General features: G+C 54.2%; 1 protein-coding gene across 2 annotated transcripts in view; it reads right to left on the bottom strand.

The window, feature by feature from the left end:
* The window catches only part of Lpin2 (lipin 2), a 48,422-nt gene extending 32,065 nt beyond the window's left edge, over positions 1–16,357 (bottom strand). Inside the window, exons 1-2 of one of the 2 annotated variants that reach the window (XM_005372657.2) lie at positions 16,013–16,357; positions 1,036–1,236 (exon numbers count right to left, since the gene is read on the bottom strand). In XM_005372657.2, the coding sequence (XP_005372714.1) occupies positions 1,036–1,236; positions 16,013–16,327 (516 nt within the window). In that variant the 5' untranslated portion in view covers positions 16,328–16,357. Of the gene's footprint in view, positions 1–1,035; positions 1,237–12,753; positions 12,794–16,012 lie in introns of those variants that run through there. The other variant, XM_005372661.2, reaches the window with a different exon arrangement.
* Positions 16,358–16,569: the final 212 nt, after the last annotated feature.

The following is a 16,569-nucleotide window of genomic DNA, read 5'->3' as shown; positions in this document are numbered from 1 at the left end:
GAAGCCGTTTACAGACAGAGCCGTGCACAGGAAGGGGATGCCTCAGGGCCTGAGCAGTGTGCGGCTGGGCCCCTACAGGCAGTGCCCTGAAGGCCGCTCCTGCCCGAAGGAAAGGAAGGACCTACACATGAAGGCACTGCTTTGCGATGGACAGTTCCAAGCCGCCCAGCCGCGAAGCTCTTGCCCTCTAGAGGGTCACTACAGCGAAGGCTGAAACATGGTTCTCCTGTCCAGACTGAAAAAATGAGATGTCATTCCAGGAGGAAAAAGAAAAAATCCAGTTCTGTAAGACCCATTTTCTTCCACTCTCAAAGTAATACAAGTTACCTTAAACAGAAGGGGAGATGTATTTAAGAAGTAAGGTCACCACGTAAAATAACAAAAAGCTGAAGACAGACGTTCACTTTCAGATCCAGGCCAGAAGACGAGGCTCTGCGCCGCTGCTTTCCAGCCTGGACAAGCCCCCCGCCCCGGCTTGCTGAGGCTGCGCCCTGGGCGGAGCCGGGAGGGAAGGATGCCTAGCCAGAGTTTGAGGACTGACTCAGTTTTTAAACTTGACTGCTATGTGATATTGGCAGCGTTCCGCATTGCTCCACAAGCTGAGGGAAAGGGACATACAAATAAGAAATGCCAATACAAACACCTCTCACGTAACTCCTACATTTCACACGGCCTGCGCTCCGGGAGCCAGCATGCTGTCAGACTGGGGACCAGTCAGCAAATTTCAATTACAAAGATGCTACAGGTTTCTTTTACACAGATCACACAGCACTCCTGAGAACATCCACCGAGCTCACCCACAATTAGGAGAGAGGCTCCTGCTGCGTCCGCCCCTCCCTCCTCCCCTTCTCCCTCGCCTCTCTGAGTGGGAGCACACAGGCCTACGGGAATTTTCCGTGGCTTCTCCCTTGGAGCGCCTTCCCGCAGCAGGGCCTCCGGCACTTAGAAGCAGCTTCCAGAGCCACGCCGCGGGCGGCCTCGGGTGCGGGTCCGCGCGACGCCGCTCTGCCCGCCCGAGACGGGCCGCCCACTCACCACCTTCTCCTTGGAGCGCAGGACGCCCAGCTTCCCGAAGCGCACGTGGAAGGGCGAGCACTGGTAGGTGCCGTCCTGCTGCCGCACCACCACCACATCGATGCACCCGGACAGAGTGGCCTGGTTGATGCCTTTGTACAGCTCCTTCACGGTGACGAGCACCTGGCCGGCCAGCTGGCCCACATAATTCATGGTTTGGGACTGCAGGGAGGAAAGCGGAGATGTTAACAGCGAAGCTGTGGATCTGACGACAGTGCCGAAATCCCTCCTGTGCGGCGAGGGGCCCAGTGGCTGCCAACCTTGTGACGCGCAGCCCCGCGGTCCCGGCACCACCGCCTCCGCAGGGCCCACAGGGACGGTCCGTCCCCCGGTCCCAGCCTGCTCCCCGAGCCGCACAAGCTTTCCTTCCCTTCCTGCAAGACCGGGCTGCGGCGAGCCAGCCTGGGGCCGCGGCAGCGGGCACGACGGGAGGAGTCGCTGCCCGGCACCGACACAGGAGGGGCACCCGCCCACGCAGAGGCGGACTGTGGGCGCTCGGCTGCCCGGGCCTCGCTCATTCACGGCCTTTGTGGAGGGCAGCTCCGGGCTAGCCTCAGCGCCGCGCGCCGCAGGGCTCTAAGCACAGGAAAGCGGCACGGTCGTTTGGGCAAGAGCTCGTGGGCGAGACTTACTGGTCAGTCAGGACGGCCAGAGGGCCGCGGGGTCCCCCGGGGAGGCTCGTTGTGCCCGCCCGACGCCGGGTCTGCGGGAAAGACCAAAAGCAGGCCAGGCAAACCCTGTAAGCCCCGTAAGTCCCGAGGTCGGCGCGTCTCACGTCCGGCTCCCAGCACGCCGGCGCAGTCACTCAACGGGACTCCGGCGGCCTGCACGCTATGCCGAAGGGAACCCCGGAGCGCTCCGGGCGGCGCCGCAGCTGAGCCCTCCGCGAACGGCGGCCCGGGGCCGGCCACGGCTGAAGCGCGTCCCATGAACTCGCTTGTGCACCCGGCTCCCGGCCCTGCAGGGTTCCGGAGAGCACGCTCTGCGTTGCCGGGAGAAGAACGCCATCCCGGGTAAGGCCACACCACAAGGCTTCCGCAGAGGCGCCAGCAGGGCGCCTCCCACTAGCGCTTCCCGCTCTTAGGCAGAGGGACGCCACGGAGGCCCGACGGGCAGCTCAGCGCACCGGCAGCCCCCGCGCCCCCGGAGCAGCCCGTAGGGGGGCCCTCAGGAAGCTCGCTCCGAGCAACGGGCCCCCACCGCTACACAGAGCAAGCGGAGACCTTCATGGAGCAGTCAGAGACACTTACAAGCTGGAGACTACTTTGGTTTTAGAAGTGATTTGCAAGGCCAGATTGTGCACATATTAAATACCTGTAATTTCTTGAATGAATAAAGGAATGATCCAATGAGCCACCAATAAAAAACAAACAAACAGGGGCTGGGGATTTAGCTCAGCGGCAAAAGCGCCTGCCTGGCAAGCGCAAGGTCGTGAGTTCGGTTCCCGGTACCGGAGAAAAACCAAAAAAAAAAAAAAAAAAACAAAAAAAACAAACAAACAAAAAATCCACATGGGGAGCAAATAGCATTTCATCAGAATATTAGCGCAACATTTCACTGTACTTTGAAATCTGGTTTTCCAGCCGGGCCTGGAGCCGCATGCCGTAATCCCAGCACTCAGGAGGCTGAGACAGGAAGATCATCGCAAGTTTGAGACCAGCCTGGGCTACAAAGTGAGCTCAAGGCCAGCCTGAACTGGTACTAAGATCCTGTCTCCAAAAAAAGACCAACAAATAAAAAAATAAAGAAAACTGGCTTTCCTGTTCTTCGATCATTGCAGACTCACAGTTCTAAGATGCCTGCATCCCCTGCCTTGTTTCTCTGAGCCAGAAGCATGAGGGCAGCCTCAGCCCAGGCATCAAACCTACCCAGTAGGACTCAAAAGTGCTGCCGCTCCTGCGTGGCCTCCCCGGCTTCCCTCCTGCCCACGCTCCCTCACAGGCCCTGGCACCCCTCTGTTCCCCGATTCTGAAGTTTCCGACATTTCACGGAGAAATGTAAGAAGTGGAACTCTGCAGTGCACAGCCTCTTGAGACTGCCTTTTTGCCGGAGCATACTTCCCTCACGTGTTGTGGGTACCAACAGCGCACTCCCTGCTTTTCACTGCTGTGTAGTACTCCCGGTGTGGATGTGCCACTGTGCGGGGAACGATTCGCTTGGTGAGCAGCAGCTAAGCTGCTTCCAGTTCCCGGCTACTACAAGCAGAGCCGCAATTCTAGGCATCCACACGCAGGTCTCTGTGTGACAAGGAGCCTGTTTCCCTAGCATGCTGCCTAGGAGAGCCTGCCAGGCTGCCTCCCAGGAACTGCCTCGCAGTTCCCAGTGTCCTGGGAACCGGACACTGCCAAACCGATGTCCAGAACTGCTGTGCCGTTGTACACTGTACATGACGCACGAGGCTGCGGCCGGTGGTGGGGCGTCCTCAGCACAAGGCGGCACGGTCACTGTTTCCACGTTAGCTGTGGCGGCAGGTGTGATCCTGGTTTGAATCTGCGTCTCCCCAAAGCCAGTGATGCTGAACATCTTTTTTTATGCTGACTGGCGTGCGAACATCCCCCCTCATGGCAATCCCACTTGGGAAGCAGACACACGTCTTATCCTGGGTCATGGTGTGGTTTACATGTTCTGGACGCAGTCTTAAGTGGTCCATCTCCCCGCCCTCCTGCCCAGCAGTGAGCTCGGCAACCACATGTCTCCAGGACGTGCCTTCTGCCCCCCACAGCTCATCAACCTCCATCTTTATGTTACCAACCTGACGCGGTGGCAGTGGTAAATGAATTTTATCACAAGATATAAAAACCATAATTATATGGGTCTTTTTAAAAAAGAAAGCCAAAACAATAACTTCCGAGCATCTACATTTAGCCAAGAACAAGTCTTATAAACATCAGTGTATAACAAACTCGCAATGACTAGAGCATAAAATCCATAATTAAGTATAACGACATCTACTCAAGATGATTTTAATTACCACAGTTGAGGGTATGCTGTTACACACGAAAATCTATTGTGTAAATGCTGGTTGCTAAATGTGGAAAAACACAGGCTGTCAAACAACTGGTTTCCCCGGCAGACAAAACAATTCTGTTCCTCGGGTGAAGGCTGGACAACAAGGGGAGAGAGGCCGATGCCTGAGCGTCGCCTGTGCCCTGGGAACGGGTGCGAGGGCCACCCAAGCACCTGGGGGACAGTGCTTCCTGGTGACCGCACCTGCCCGGGTGTGGAACAGCTTCCCGTGTGGGCGGAAGCCAGCACTGTGTCCTCCCAGACACCCAGCACCAGTGATGCGGCCCGCGAGAACAGTCAGGGCCAAGCCCTGCAGCGGGAGCAGAACCCACACGGTCCCAGCCCCACTGTCCTCGGGGGACGCCCTACAAAGACACCACTTTTTTTTTTTTTGGTACTGGGAATCAAACTCAGGACCTTGCACTTGCCAGGCAGGCGCTTGTGCCGCTGAGCGCTATCCGCAGCCCAAGACACCACTTTTGAAGTAAAGAGTGAAATGACAGCAAAACAGCATACACCGTGAGCTAAGTTACAGTGAGAGATGAAGAAAAAATGAGAGACGGGGAGAAAGATACCAAGACCGGAGAGTGACAAGGACCGGGGACAGGGGACCAAGGCTGCCCAGGAAGGATGGAGCGGCACCTGGCAGCAGCCCCTGCCTGTGGCTATGGCACAGTGAAAAGGCTGCCACAGGCCCTGGCACTGGAAGAGTCCATTTTCATCTACCGGGAGGCTGAGGCAGGAAGACTGCAAGTCTGAGCCTAACCCGGTAACTCGAAGACCTTGTCTCGAAACTGTTAAAAAAAGCCGGGGATGTAAGCTCAGGGCGAAGGCCTAGCTCAGCCCCCAACCTCCACACAAGAGCGAGCAGCGTGTGGGCTCGGCCTCTACAGAGGGCCCAGCGGCCTCGGCCACACTCTCAGACGGATGCCTTACTCTGCACCACTCGCTTGCTTTCTCTTCCTTCCCATCTCGGTAGAAAGCCAATTTGCGTCTTTGTTTTTTTTTTGTCTTTTTGAGACAGGGTCTCGCTGTGCAGTTCAGGCTGGCCTTGAGCTCCCTTTGTAGCCCAGGCTGGTCTCAAACTTGCAACGATCCTCCTCCCTCAGCCTCCCAAGTGCTGAGATTACAAGTGTGCGCCACCATGCCCGGCCCAAAACTGGTATTAATTTTATAAACTCCCTTCAGACTCTGTTTTATAAAGTAAGAAACACAGGAGCAGCCTGGCCCACCCGAACACAGCGTGCCGGTCCCCTGGGAGTGAGGCCCAGCAGAGTGGAGAGCTGCATGTCACACTCCTGTTCCTGCCCTCGGTGGCAAGAGCCGGAGCTCCTCCCCCCATGTGATCTGGGGGACAGCGTGGCCTTCGCTCCACTTCCAGGGCCATTTACTCCCCTTGTGCAGAAGCTGTAACCGGAACAGGTTTCCTGAACAGATCTTGCTCATCACAAGCAGAAAGGAAGTCTGTGGCTTAATTTAGAAACAAGCACAGAAGCCCATAATTCCTTCCAGAAAAAAATAACATGCTGGCTCACATCTCTAATCCCAGCACTTGGGAGGCTGAGGCAGGACTGAGGCAGCCTGGGGTACAAAAGAAAGATGGGCTGGGGATTTAGCTCAGCAGCACAGCGCCTGCCTGGCAAGTGCAAGGTTGTGAGTTCGATTCCCGGTACCAGAGAAAAACCAAAAACCAAAACCAACAACAACAACAACAACAAAAAAAAAAAAAGAAAGAAAGAAAGAAAGACTGATTTGCTATCAAAGATAAATAAAAGTATCAAGATGTCCACTATCCTGGCTTGTTTCTTGGGAAGATTTCATTTCATACAGTCAGAAAAACCTCCTTAGCCAGTATGGTAGTGCACACCTGTATCCCAGCACTCGGGAGGTGGAGGCAGGAGAATCGCTGTGAGGCCAGTCTAAACTACAGAGCGAGACCCTGTCTCAAACAAACAAAAATAACAAAAAACAAAACCAATTACAAAGACGAGCTGGGTTAGGGAAGCATCTTTCCACATGAAAGCAAGAGTGACTGCACTTTCTGCTACTTCTGAAACCCACCACAAAACAGAAGTGAAGGCGCCCAGCCTGTGTTCGGGGGAAGCAGCCCAGGGCAGGGAGACCTTGCTGGGCTGTGCCTGGGAATCCCGGCTGCTGCCTCTGCCAGGGCACAGATGCTCGGAGGACTCCTGTCTCTGCAGGTCACAAACGCTGTCTTTTAAAGAACCCGTCTCACACCTCCACTGTTTGAAGACACGGCAAGGGAACTTCCTGTGTCTAACTCTTGGCTTGTTTTTCCCCTGCTAAGTGAAGGAAAAGGGCAAGGACGACCCTCAGGTCAGCTTTTCTCACAGCAGTCATCTCTGGGTCATCTGTATGAAGCAGAATCAAGTTCTGGTGGTTGAAATGTGGGTTCCTGGGCTCCAGGGCAGACCTACTAACCGAAAAGCTAAGAATCAACAGACCTCGAAGTGCAGACATTTCAAAAGGGCTGAGCTGCTCATTCTGTGAGATCTGGATTCTAGGACTGGCAGTAGTTCTCTCAGAAACTCCAGGCAGTTCTGCTCTGAAGACTGCTCTCCTAAGAGGCCCCGGCGAGGTCCCAATCCCATGCTGTCCTGGAGGATATAAACCAGGACCTTGGTGGTGCCATAGTTCTGTGCAAGTGCTTAACTTGACGGCGATGTGATGGTTGGACCAGAAGATAAAGCCAGGGCCGCCCGATTTCAGTGACTTCCTCCATCAGCGCGGTGCTCCCAGGCTCCAGGATGAGGTCGCAGCCGCTGTGCGCATACAGCTCAGGACCAGGCACGTGCAGGTGCAGGGCCAGGGCCAGGGCCAGGCAGACGTTCCCGAAAGGCGCCTGGAAAGCCAACCAACCAGACACGGTCCCCGACCCGCAAGCCCGGAGCTGGGGCGTGAAGACCACAGGGCGGGAGGGACCCCAAGCACCAGATGAGGAGCCCATCTGAGTTTCTCTGTTTGCCTGGGGTGTCAGAGTCTCTTTCTGATGTCTGCCAACAAAGGATCTCAAGGCAGACAGGTGGGCGTTGACTTCGACATGGTAAAACCAGCTGAGTCTTCTACCACACTCCCTCAAAAATAACCCCTGGCAAAATTAACAAGGAAATACCTCTACCGTTACTCAGCAGAAGCCACCTTCTACTTAGCTGCTTAAAATTTTTTAACTGCAAGCGTATGAGGGTGGCTTTAGGCTTGGCTGTCAAGGCTGACAAGGTGATGGACTGTGCTCCTGATCCCCATCAGTTTCTCCTTTGAGGCAGCAGGGAAGACAGACCGCACCTTGCTGAGTTCTCTGACTTCCCCGTATCGCTCTCTGTAACACAGATGAGCACGCACGTTGGGCTGAGTAAGACCCAAGACGGGCAAGAACTCCGTGCTACAGTGGTCCAACGTGTTCTTCCCCGAGTGCCACCGCTAGTCCTTGTCCTCAAAGCCCACAACGCCTCCTCCACCCGGGCACCTGTCCTTCAGGACAATCCTTCAAAACCTAACAGCAGTTTTCTCTCAATCTAGTATTTTACAGTACAGCAAGTATGGCTCAGGCTTCCTGGATAAAAAGGAAACAGGGTCAGAGAGGAAGATATGTTCACACCTGGCTGTGCACCCAGAGTGGATGGAGAAGCTCAGGAAGGCTGGGGTGAGGAAGCTTTGGCCCAAATGCTGAGAGCAACAAAGCAGAAGGTGACCAGCGGGACCCACGCAACAGCACCTGCGGCGGGGCTCACACCCACACTGACTTGCTCAGCCCGCCTTAAACTCTCAACTGGGACATAGGAGGCAGGAGCACTGCACACAGATGCACAATCAGCTCCTCCTTTTGCTGGTGGTGGCTGGGGATGGAGGCTGGGGCTCCCGTGTGCTAGGCAAGCACTGCACCACCGAGCTGCGTCAGCCTGGAGTGCCTCTAGACTGGAGAGAGCATCGTGAGAGTTCATCGGGGGATGCGCTGGAGGCCTGAGGACAGAAAAACGACGCATGGCACTTTGCTCTGTCTCACCAAATGGGACAGGGAAATTCAGGAGGTAAAGGAGACACATAAAACAAACTGACTGTGGAGGTCAACTTCACACGCACATTGAGAAAAGAGAGATGCCCTGAGAAACTTGCTTCCACGTGGCCTCTGCGGTGACAGCTGAGACGACACCCTCGTCAGGATGGGTACATCTAAAAGCGCCCCGTGAGAAAGAACGACACCCATGAGGATCATTCTCAAGAACCCAAGCAGTCTAGTGGTGACATGGGGCGGAAGCCAGACGGCTGGGCTGGCAGAGGAAGTCAGTGGGGGTAAGTCAGATGGGGCGACAGTGATCACCAGACCTGAGACGACTGCGGCCGGCTCTTCCTTCTCCACCCATCGCTCTGCTCACAAGAAAACACAACTGTAACTGCATACAGCTCAGCTCAGGCAAACAGTAACTGGGTAATCTTCCTAGTGTGCAGCAGTACACCACAGTATTTTCTTCAGCAAGAAAAACTACATGTTTAAGTTCACACTATCTCTAGGCCTTGCCTGAGAAGACCCTGCAGTGGCAGGGAGGCAGACCTCAACTTCCTCCCAGGCCCCACCTTGGGGCCGGGACCATGCTCGTCCCAGGCCGCCACAGCGCTGTAGAATGGTTTCCTCTCCACACTTCTCTTTGCCCTCTCCCCTCATTTCCCTTGTGAGAAAGCTTTCTGACTGCTCAGTGCTTATCTGTTCCCGTCTCAGCTCAAGTATGCCCAGCCTGACCTCTGGGTACATGGAGTGACAGACATTATTGTAGGGCTCACTGAACCTGGCCCAAGACTAGAGAGAGACGCAAGAAGTAAAACCATTAGAAAATGTCATGAGTCTTAGATTCTGTTTATAATTAATCATGGAAGGTATCACACTATTAAGCCAACCTGTGGAATAGTTATCAGCACGGAAAAACTTCGAGCTAAAGGTTTGTGCTGACTCTGCTATAAAATACAATCTTCGAATTTCAAATAGCTGTACCTTGAACTGGACAAAATGGATTTTTGAGAAAGTACACTATGTGTACAATAAAATCAACCCTTCTGTGGCGTCTAGTAAGTCTGAATCGTGAAAGCTTGCACTCATCGCCATGGACAAGATGTGAAACAATCAGACTGCCGCGCCCACTGGCTCCAGCCCCTCTGGGCCCCCCTCTTTCTAGTCTCGCCTTCTCCAGAATCTCGTCCGACTGGAACCATACAGGATGCAAGCTGAAATCTGGCTTGTCCCCTTAGCACGCGCACTTGCGATTAATTCCTGTACATCAAGAGGAGCAGGGAGGCATGCACCCACAGCTGCCCTGCTGTTAGGCAGCACCGCGCCATCGGCGGGGCTGGGGTTTCTCCAGCTCAGCAGGTGGAAGGCCTCTGGGCTGCTCCCAGCTCTGGCAACTATGAGAACAAAGCTCGCACAAGCACTGCATGCAGGTTTCTATGAGAACATCACTCTATTCTATTAGGGCACTTCACAGGGGAAGTGTGTCGATGGAGTTCTGCAAGGTTGACTTTATAGCTATTCTTAGCGTTTCTTTAGTGCGCTGATGGAGTTTACTATTAAAACAAATGCCTCCTTTGGTTATTTTAAAAGTGGTAATTTAACTATTTAATAAGCTTAAATTTTCATACATAGGATCTGTTTAAAATGTAGATTCCCCTGTACTAGCAGAAATTCAAGCTCTTTATTTACTCATAGCCGTAACTTTTTAAACACTGCATATCCCTGACAAATCCCATCCAACCCAAGCTATAACTCAAATGTGTTACTCATTTTTCTTCCTGATGTTGGCCACAGGGGAAAAAGAGGAGGAGACACTAACATCTGCCCCTTGCAAGTGTCCTGACATCCCTTGTATGATTGAGTCCTCCCAATTAGGTGAAGAGCGTTGTCTCTGTAAGAAAACTGAGACAACGAGCATGTCCCTAGAGCCAGGCAGATATGCAGGCAGGCCTTGTCCACACGCCAGGACCCATGCCCCAGGCACCCGCACGCGTGTGTGGAACCTCACGGCCTCGTGCGGGTTTGCAAGGGCGGGACAATTCCTTCATATGCAATCTTATGTGAGAAACGCTAAGCTTTCTATCACAAGTACACTCAAACGTGTGATGTCATAATCACGGCTCAAACCTTCTAGGAGAACACAACTGCGTAACTACCCTATTGGGTTGTGATCACTGACAACCACAGAGCAGCTCTAAAATAAAGCGAGAAATCTGACCGCCTGGCTCAGCTCCACCTTTGAGAGGCACACAGTTTTGGTGGGTCTCCTCAGAACCACACACTGTACTTTCTGGGACGCTACCCGGACACTGGTTAAGATACAAATTCCTTTGAAATATTCCATCTCTGTTCAAAGTTTTTTCTATTTATACACTAGGCTAAAAGTCAGGAACTGACAAGATGACTCTTCCACAGTCAGAATTACAGCCCTAGACTGGGAACAATTAATGTATCCCTGCAAGTTGCAGGCCTGGGGAGACACATGAGACTTCACTTCTTTTCTCCCTTCCAACTTCTCACCCTCGTGTAGCCCCCCTCAAAAAAAAAAAAAAAAAAAAGAAGACCCTCAGTCACAATCACAGGTGAGTTAAACCGACACTCGAAAACTGTGTTCACTTCCGGGGTTGAAGGGCCCTCACCTGCATTCCGTGGTATCCTGCTTAGGCTCAAGACAGATGGATTAACACAGGGGTTTGAAGGGCACCATGCTGACTTTAATTAAAGTAGCAGCTACTAACCAGCACCTACAGGTGGGCCCGAAGCACAGACTCCAACTCGCTCAGCGATGCGGGTGGAAGGGCTGATTCTCCCAAGGCCCTGCGGGGCACAGAGCACACTGCCGCAGTCCTGTAAACTCAGGAGCCCGGCCCGAGCAGCTCCGTCACAGCCTCTCTCGGAGTGACACAGGCTGGTGCTGCAGCCCGGAGCTAGAGCGCTTGCCCAGTGTGCACAAGGCCCTGGGCTTAAAACCCAGTGGCGGGCGTTGATAGAAAAGACCTGCTTCAGAAGGAAAACCACACTAAAAAAAGTGCAGACTGTCATAAAAAAGACAATTCAAATATTAAAATAAAATTTGCTTCAGTGAAATTCTGAGTCTTTTGTTACTTGTTTGGGTGGGCTGTTTATATGTTTAAAAAATGTTTACCAGTTCCCTGAGATTCGGCCCACTAAACATTAACTCAAGTGAGCTCAATCTCTTTGACAAGTTTTCATAGCACTGGCCACAAGAGGGGCCACGTCCTCCTCCTCTGTAACAACAGGACACTGACTTTTTAGGAAGCTGGATTTCCTTAATTAAGGCATTGGAGTGATGTAAGAATTCTTTTCAGTATAAGAAGAAATGATGACTCACTGAGGAAGAGACGGTTCATTACTGAAGAGTACAGTACTTAACTAAGCCACAAGAGCACTGGCGTCCACACCACACCCAGCAAGTGCTCGTGCGGGAGCCGCTGTTCCACAGTCGGGTTCAGCGCAGATACCCTGGGAGCGCCTCAAACACAGTCTCCTGGAGGGAAGGCTAAAATGAGCCTGCTGGGATTGAGGGCTTGAAACTACACCCACGGGGACAGACGCACAGGCAGATGCAAGGCAGGCCTGGGGTAAAACACATACACATCCCAGCTCTCTCAGGCAGGAGGACCCAGGAGCAGGGGCACTCCCAAAGCAAGGCGTGAATCCAGAGCCCAGGTCTCGGTTTCAGATAACGTTTAGAACCAATGAAAGGAACCAGGGCTTCCTGGAGGTGGCTCCGGGCAGGGAGACCCGAGCTGCTCCCGGAGTGTGCACAGAGACAGTCGGGAAGGACTCCCAATCGGAAGAGCCGGGCACGCGCCAGGAGCACAGGAGGCAGCCCGCAGGGGTCCCAGGGGCTACGGCTAGAACCCTCTGAGCAATGAAATACGATGGAATTGTAACCGAGAATAAAATAAACGTTCACGAGCCCACACAAGTATAAATGAGAACTAATGAAGAAGCAGGCGAGAAGGACGGCTCTGCCTTGCAGATGAGTTCCAACCAGAACGAAAGGAGGGGTAACCCACGGCGAGCAAGAGCCATCAAGGGATGTGTAGCACAGCGGATGAAAGTGAGGACAAGCGGGGCCAAGCAGCTTCCGGAGAACGTGTCACTTGTCCAAAACATAACCTCAGTCTAAGGACAAGACAACGCCAGACACACCCAGAGGATAATGCTACAAAATATCTGACCAGCACCCCTGGAAATGTCACATCTGTGGAAAAACTGGAAGGTCCAAGGCACTGTCACAGACAGGGGATGTGCCGAGGACACACAACTCTGGAGGTGAGATCCGGGCTGGATTCTGAAACGGGGCTTCCTCAAAAAAACCTGCATGAGGCCTAGAGCTAGGTCCTAAGAAAGAGCTGAGCACCTCTGTGCTGCTCTGCGGCCAGGTCTGCCCAGCAGGGACACCAGCAACCTAACCGGGGTCACCGTCACCTCTGGCCACCCCATCCCCCTTGACTGCTGGAACTATTAAGGCCCCCAAGGACCTCAGAACGTCAGCCTATCTCAAGCTGCCTGGTACCTGGAGAGGCGGACCTGCTCCAGCCCTTGTGCTTCCATGGGGAGCAGAGCTGGAGAAAGTGGTGCTTCCCGCTCCCTCCCTGCCTCACCGCTCCCAGCAAGACTCCGACCTTATGACCAGGTATCCGTCTATAATGGCTCCGAGTTCAGGCTCTGTGTCTGAGAAAAACAAAGGCAACTGAGGACTTGTGCAATCCCAGCATGCCCTGTGACCCGGCTGGAGAGCCTCTCCGCGCAGGTCAGATGGAGCGCGGGCCGTCACTGACGGATGGGGCATTATACAACCTGCCGAGATCCACTGGGCGCAGACGGGCGCTGAGGCTGAGCTGGCACAGCCAAGGCACACAAAGTTCTGGGCACAGTTTCATCACACGGCTAAAGCTACACTCTTATACAACAGCAGGGTAATTTTTTATCGCCCTTTGGGAATTATCTCTCCAACAACGTCTCAACCAATGTTAGGTAATCAAACAGGCTTCAAGGAAGAGACCAAGAAATCTTGTTCTAGAACAAGACTCAAAACAATAAAAAGTATCAGAAATCGTTCTACTTTCGAATGGTCTGGGCCACCTAGGGAGAGAGCTGGGACTCTGAGGGGACAGAGTCGCACCCCGATGCCACACCACACGGGGTCCCGGTGCCCCCAGCCACTGCTGTGAAGAGCACAGTGGCGGGGTCCGAGTCGGGGCCAAGCCCGGGGCAGGTCTAAGTATGGAGACACAGAGCACTGCAAAGCTGCCATGAACTCAAGGCATACTGCAAATGCGGGCTCCGCCGTCGCACGAAGAAGAGTGCCTGCTGCCGGACAGGACGCTGCCCCTGGAGTCCGGCTCTGGGCCTGTCCTGCACGGCCCCGCGAGGCGCTGGGCTAGGGCACGGTTACTGTACCCTCTCCGGGCCTTTCCTAGGGAAAACAGACTGCCACCAAGAGGGGCCTGCCTGAGAATCTTCCTGTGGCCTGAACACGCTCAGGGCCACAGCCCCAAGCCTACAAGCTTCCTGACTCAACTGCGGGATCAGGGTTCCAAGGCAAAGGGGCCGCCAATGCAGATTTGAACAGTCGGTGCCCAACCCCGGCCGGCTGGTTGTGACGTCCCCAGCCCTGTGCCCTCGCAGTTCCAAGACATCATCTCACTGGCCGGCAAGCTCTCAGTCCACACCTGCAGGTGTGCAGCCCTGCAGGGCTCGGAAGCCAGCAGCCTGGCACTCGAGCAGGACACCCAGCACCCTTCGAGTGGAAGGGGCTGGGAGGGGCGGGAGTTCAGAGACGAGGAACTCTGAAGAGCTCGCTCGCTCAGTGAAGCACGTCACCGTCTTGTACACCGCCCGCACGGGCTGGAGAACACGAGGAGCTCCGGATGCGCTGCCTACTGCGCCAGCAGTGTGCCGAGCGGGCGCCCCCAGGCCCCGCCCCGCCCCTGGCCAGTATAAAGCACTCCTCCGGGCCCTGTGTCACCCTGCCGAGTGACTCGCTGCCCACGCAGTTCACAGCACAAAACCACGCCGAGCTCGATGGAATCGGCCAGCTGCCCCGGTCCCCTGGAAAAGGCTGAAGGCTGAGGACGAGGGGTCCGCCCCCAACCCCTAAATGAAGCACAGAAGTCTTCTCATGGCTTTCACCGCATGAGATGTGTACATTCCACATGTCAAACTGTGGAGAAAGTCTTGCCAAAGTGAAACCAACAAGAGGTGCCCCAGGAGGAAGCGCCGCGTGAGCCTGCTCAGAGCTCAGGAGGCCGGGGCCGCACGCCGGGCGCAAGCTCGCCCACGCCCAGGTCATAAAGCTGACTTCTGAACCTCCGCCGCGGGCCAGGCGCACGGGACACCCAGTAACACGGCACTGGCCGTTCAGAGGGCGAGCGTTTCTCCTGGGGTGGGGAGGTGACTCGGGACCTTGACGTGCAACAGTGACATAAAAGAAAGCTGTTATTGAAGTGCAGCCTCAGCAGACGCCCCTCCACCTCCCCTGGAAAGCACCGCAGCAAGGGGCCAAGGATGGCATGGAGCGGACAGCTCTCGTGCTGGCCCACCTACCCCAGCCTTCCACCACGGAGGCCTGGACCCACAGCCGCTCGGGCTTGAGGTGGGGAGCTGGACAGCAGTGCGGCCCTCGGCCGCCGCGGACTCACGCAGACACGCGCCTCCCGTCAGCCCCGGCCAGCACAAGCATGCCTGCAGACCCAAGCAAAGGCGCAGAGTGGGGCGACACCTGACAGGTGACAACATTTGTGCCATTAGAGCCCAGGCCAACCAGAGTGCTCACCAGACACCGTCGACATTCACTGAGAAACAGTGAAGTTTTTGCTTTGCTGATTTTACGCTTTTCATAGAATACACACCCTTAATTTCTAAGTACCTTCAAGGAAAGCATTTATTTCACATTTTACTGTTTTGGAGACAGGGTCTTGCTATGTAGTGCAGGCTGTCCTCGATCGAATAGGTTATATAGCCCAGGCTGTCCTTGAACTCATGGCAAGCCTCCGGCCTCAGCCTCCTGAGTGCTGGGATTACAGGCATGAGCTACCAACCTGGCTATTTCACGTTTTTAAAGGAAATTCTGGATAAAAAATTCAGACAATTTGTATTTTTCTCCACACTGATTTCAAACTTACAAAAAATTTTTTATACAAGCACAGAAAAAAAGAACTGAAGCACTCTTCTCTATCACACACTTAAATAAAAGGTCAGTTCCAAAATACTAATTTAGCTTTCAAAAAATTTGGCTGACCATAAAAACCATAAACCTTTGAATAACTTTTGTACCTCAACTACTACAGTGAGATGCAAAGAGAATATGAAACCGAATACACTTTGTTTTTAGAGACGGGCTTGAAGCCGGGCGTGGTGGCGCACGCCTGTAATCCCAGCATTTGGGAGACTGAGGCAGGAGCATCGTCATGAGTTTGAGACCAGCCTGAGCTACAAAGTGAACTCAAGGCCAGCCTGAACTGCAGAGCGAGACTCTGCCTCAAAAGGACAAAAAGAAAAAATAGAGACGGGCTCACTATGTAGTTTGGACTGCCCTTGAACTTGCAGTGGTATGCCTGTCTCAGCCTCCCAAGTGCTGGAATTATAGGCACGCACCACCCGGCCTGGCTATATACATTATTTTGAAATCTACTTTTTGAAAAAAAATTCTCAGTTCAAAGCAACTTCAATTTTTCTCCCAGCCAGAAAGCTATTATTTGTTAAATACCAACTAAAGAAAGAGGCAGAGAGCAAGCAAGCACAGAGCCACGAAGGGGCGGGTGGCCCTGGGCGTGAGGTTAGTCCAATGCATGGCAGCATCGCACTGACCGCACGGGGCAGGGCCACCAGCAGCACCCAGAGCGGGGCACCTGCTCTGCGCACCGGGCCGGCGGAACTCACCAGGAGACCTGGGGGGGCCTTGCCGCTGCAGACACCGGTGCTCTCCCCGCCCGGGCTCACTTCCTCGCTGCCACCTTCTAGGTGCGACATCTCAGAGTGGGTGCCGCGTGTGGAGCACGTCTCCTCGCCGAGACCGGGGGCCATCAAACAGAAAGCGCTCTGCTGACAGCTGAGCACTGCTCTCGGCGCCCGGACAGAGTTAAACTGAAAGGAAATGGTTCTACAAAACCAGTGCACACACAACTTTACCAATGAGATTTGTGCAGAGCACCCGTCCCCTGCTCTCCGAGGAGATAAGCAGGGCCCGGGACGCATGCTGCTGTGCTGTTTACACTGATAGGTGCCTGGTCCTGCCCGTCACTCCACAGCCACGCAGCCTCCACCGCAGGCACCGACTGAGTTAATGATTCCCCCACACAATCACATCCTCGCTTTCAGAAATAAAACAGCTTTACATATGCAAAGCGGCCTTATGCAAACCCTATGAAGGAAAGGCTACCTATCTTTTGTGAATGTCAGGGGCTCCCTAGAGCCAGCTGGGTTACACCTGCCATGTG

This window comes from Chinchilla lanigera, unplaced genomic scaffold (genome assembly GCF_000276665.1).
Source record: "Chinchilla lanigera isolate Chin_1 unplaced genomic scaffold, ChiLan1.0 scaffold00001, whole genome shotgun sequence".
NCBI classification, from domain to species: Eukaryota; Metazoa; Chordata; class Mammalia; order Rodentia; family Chinchillidae; genus Chinchilla; species Chinchilla lanigera.
This window is presented reverse-complemented; position numbering and strand designations above follow the sequence as displayed.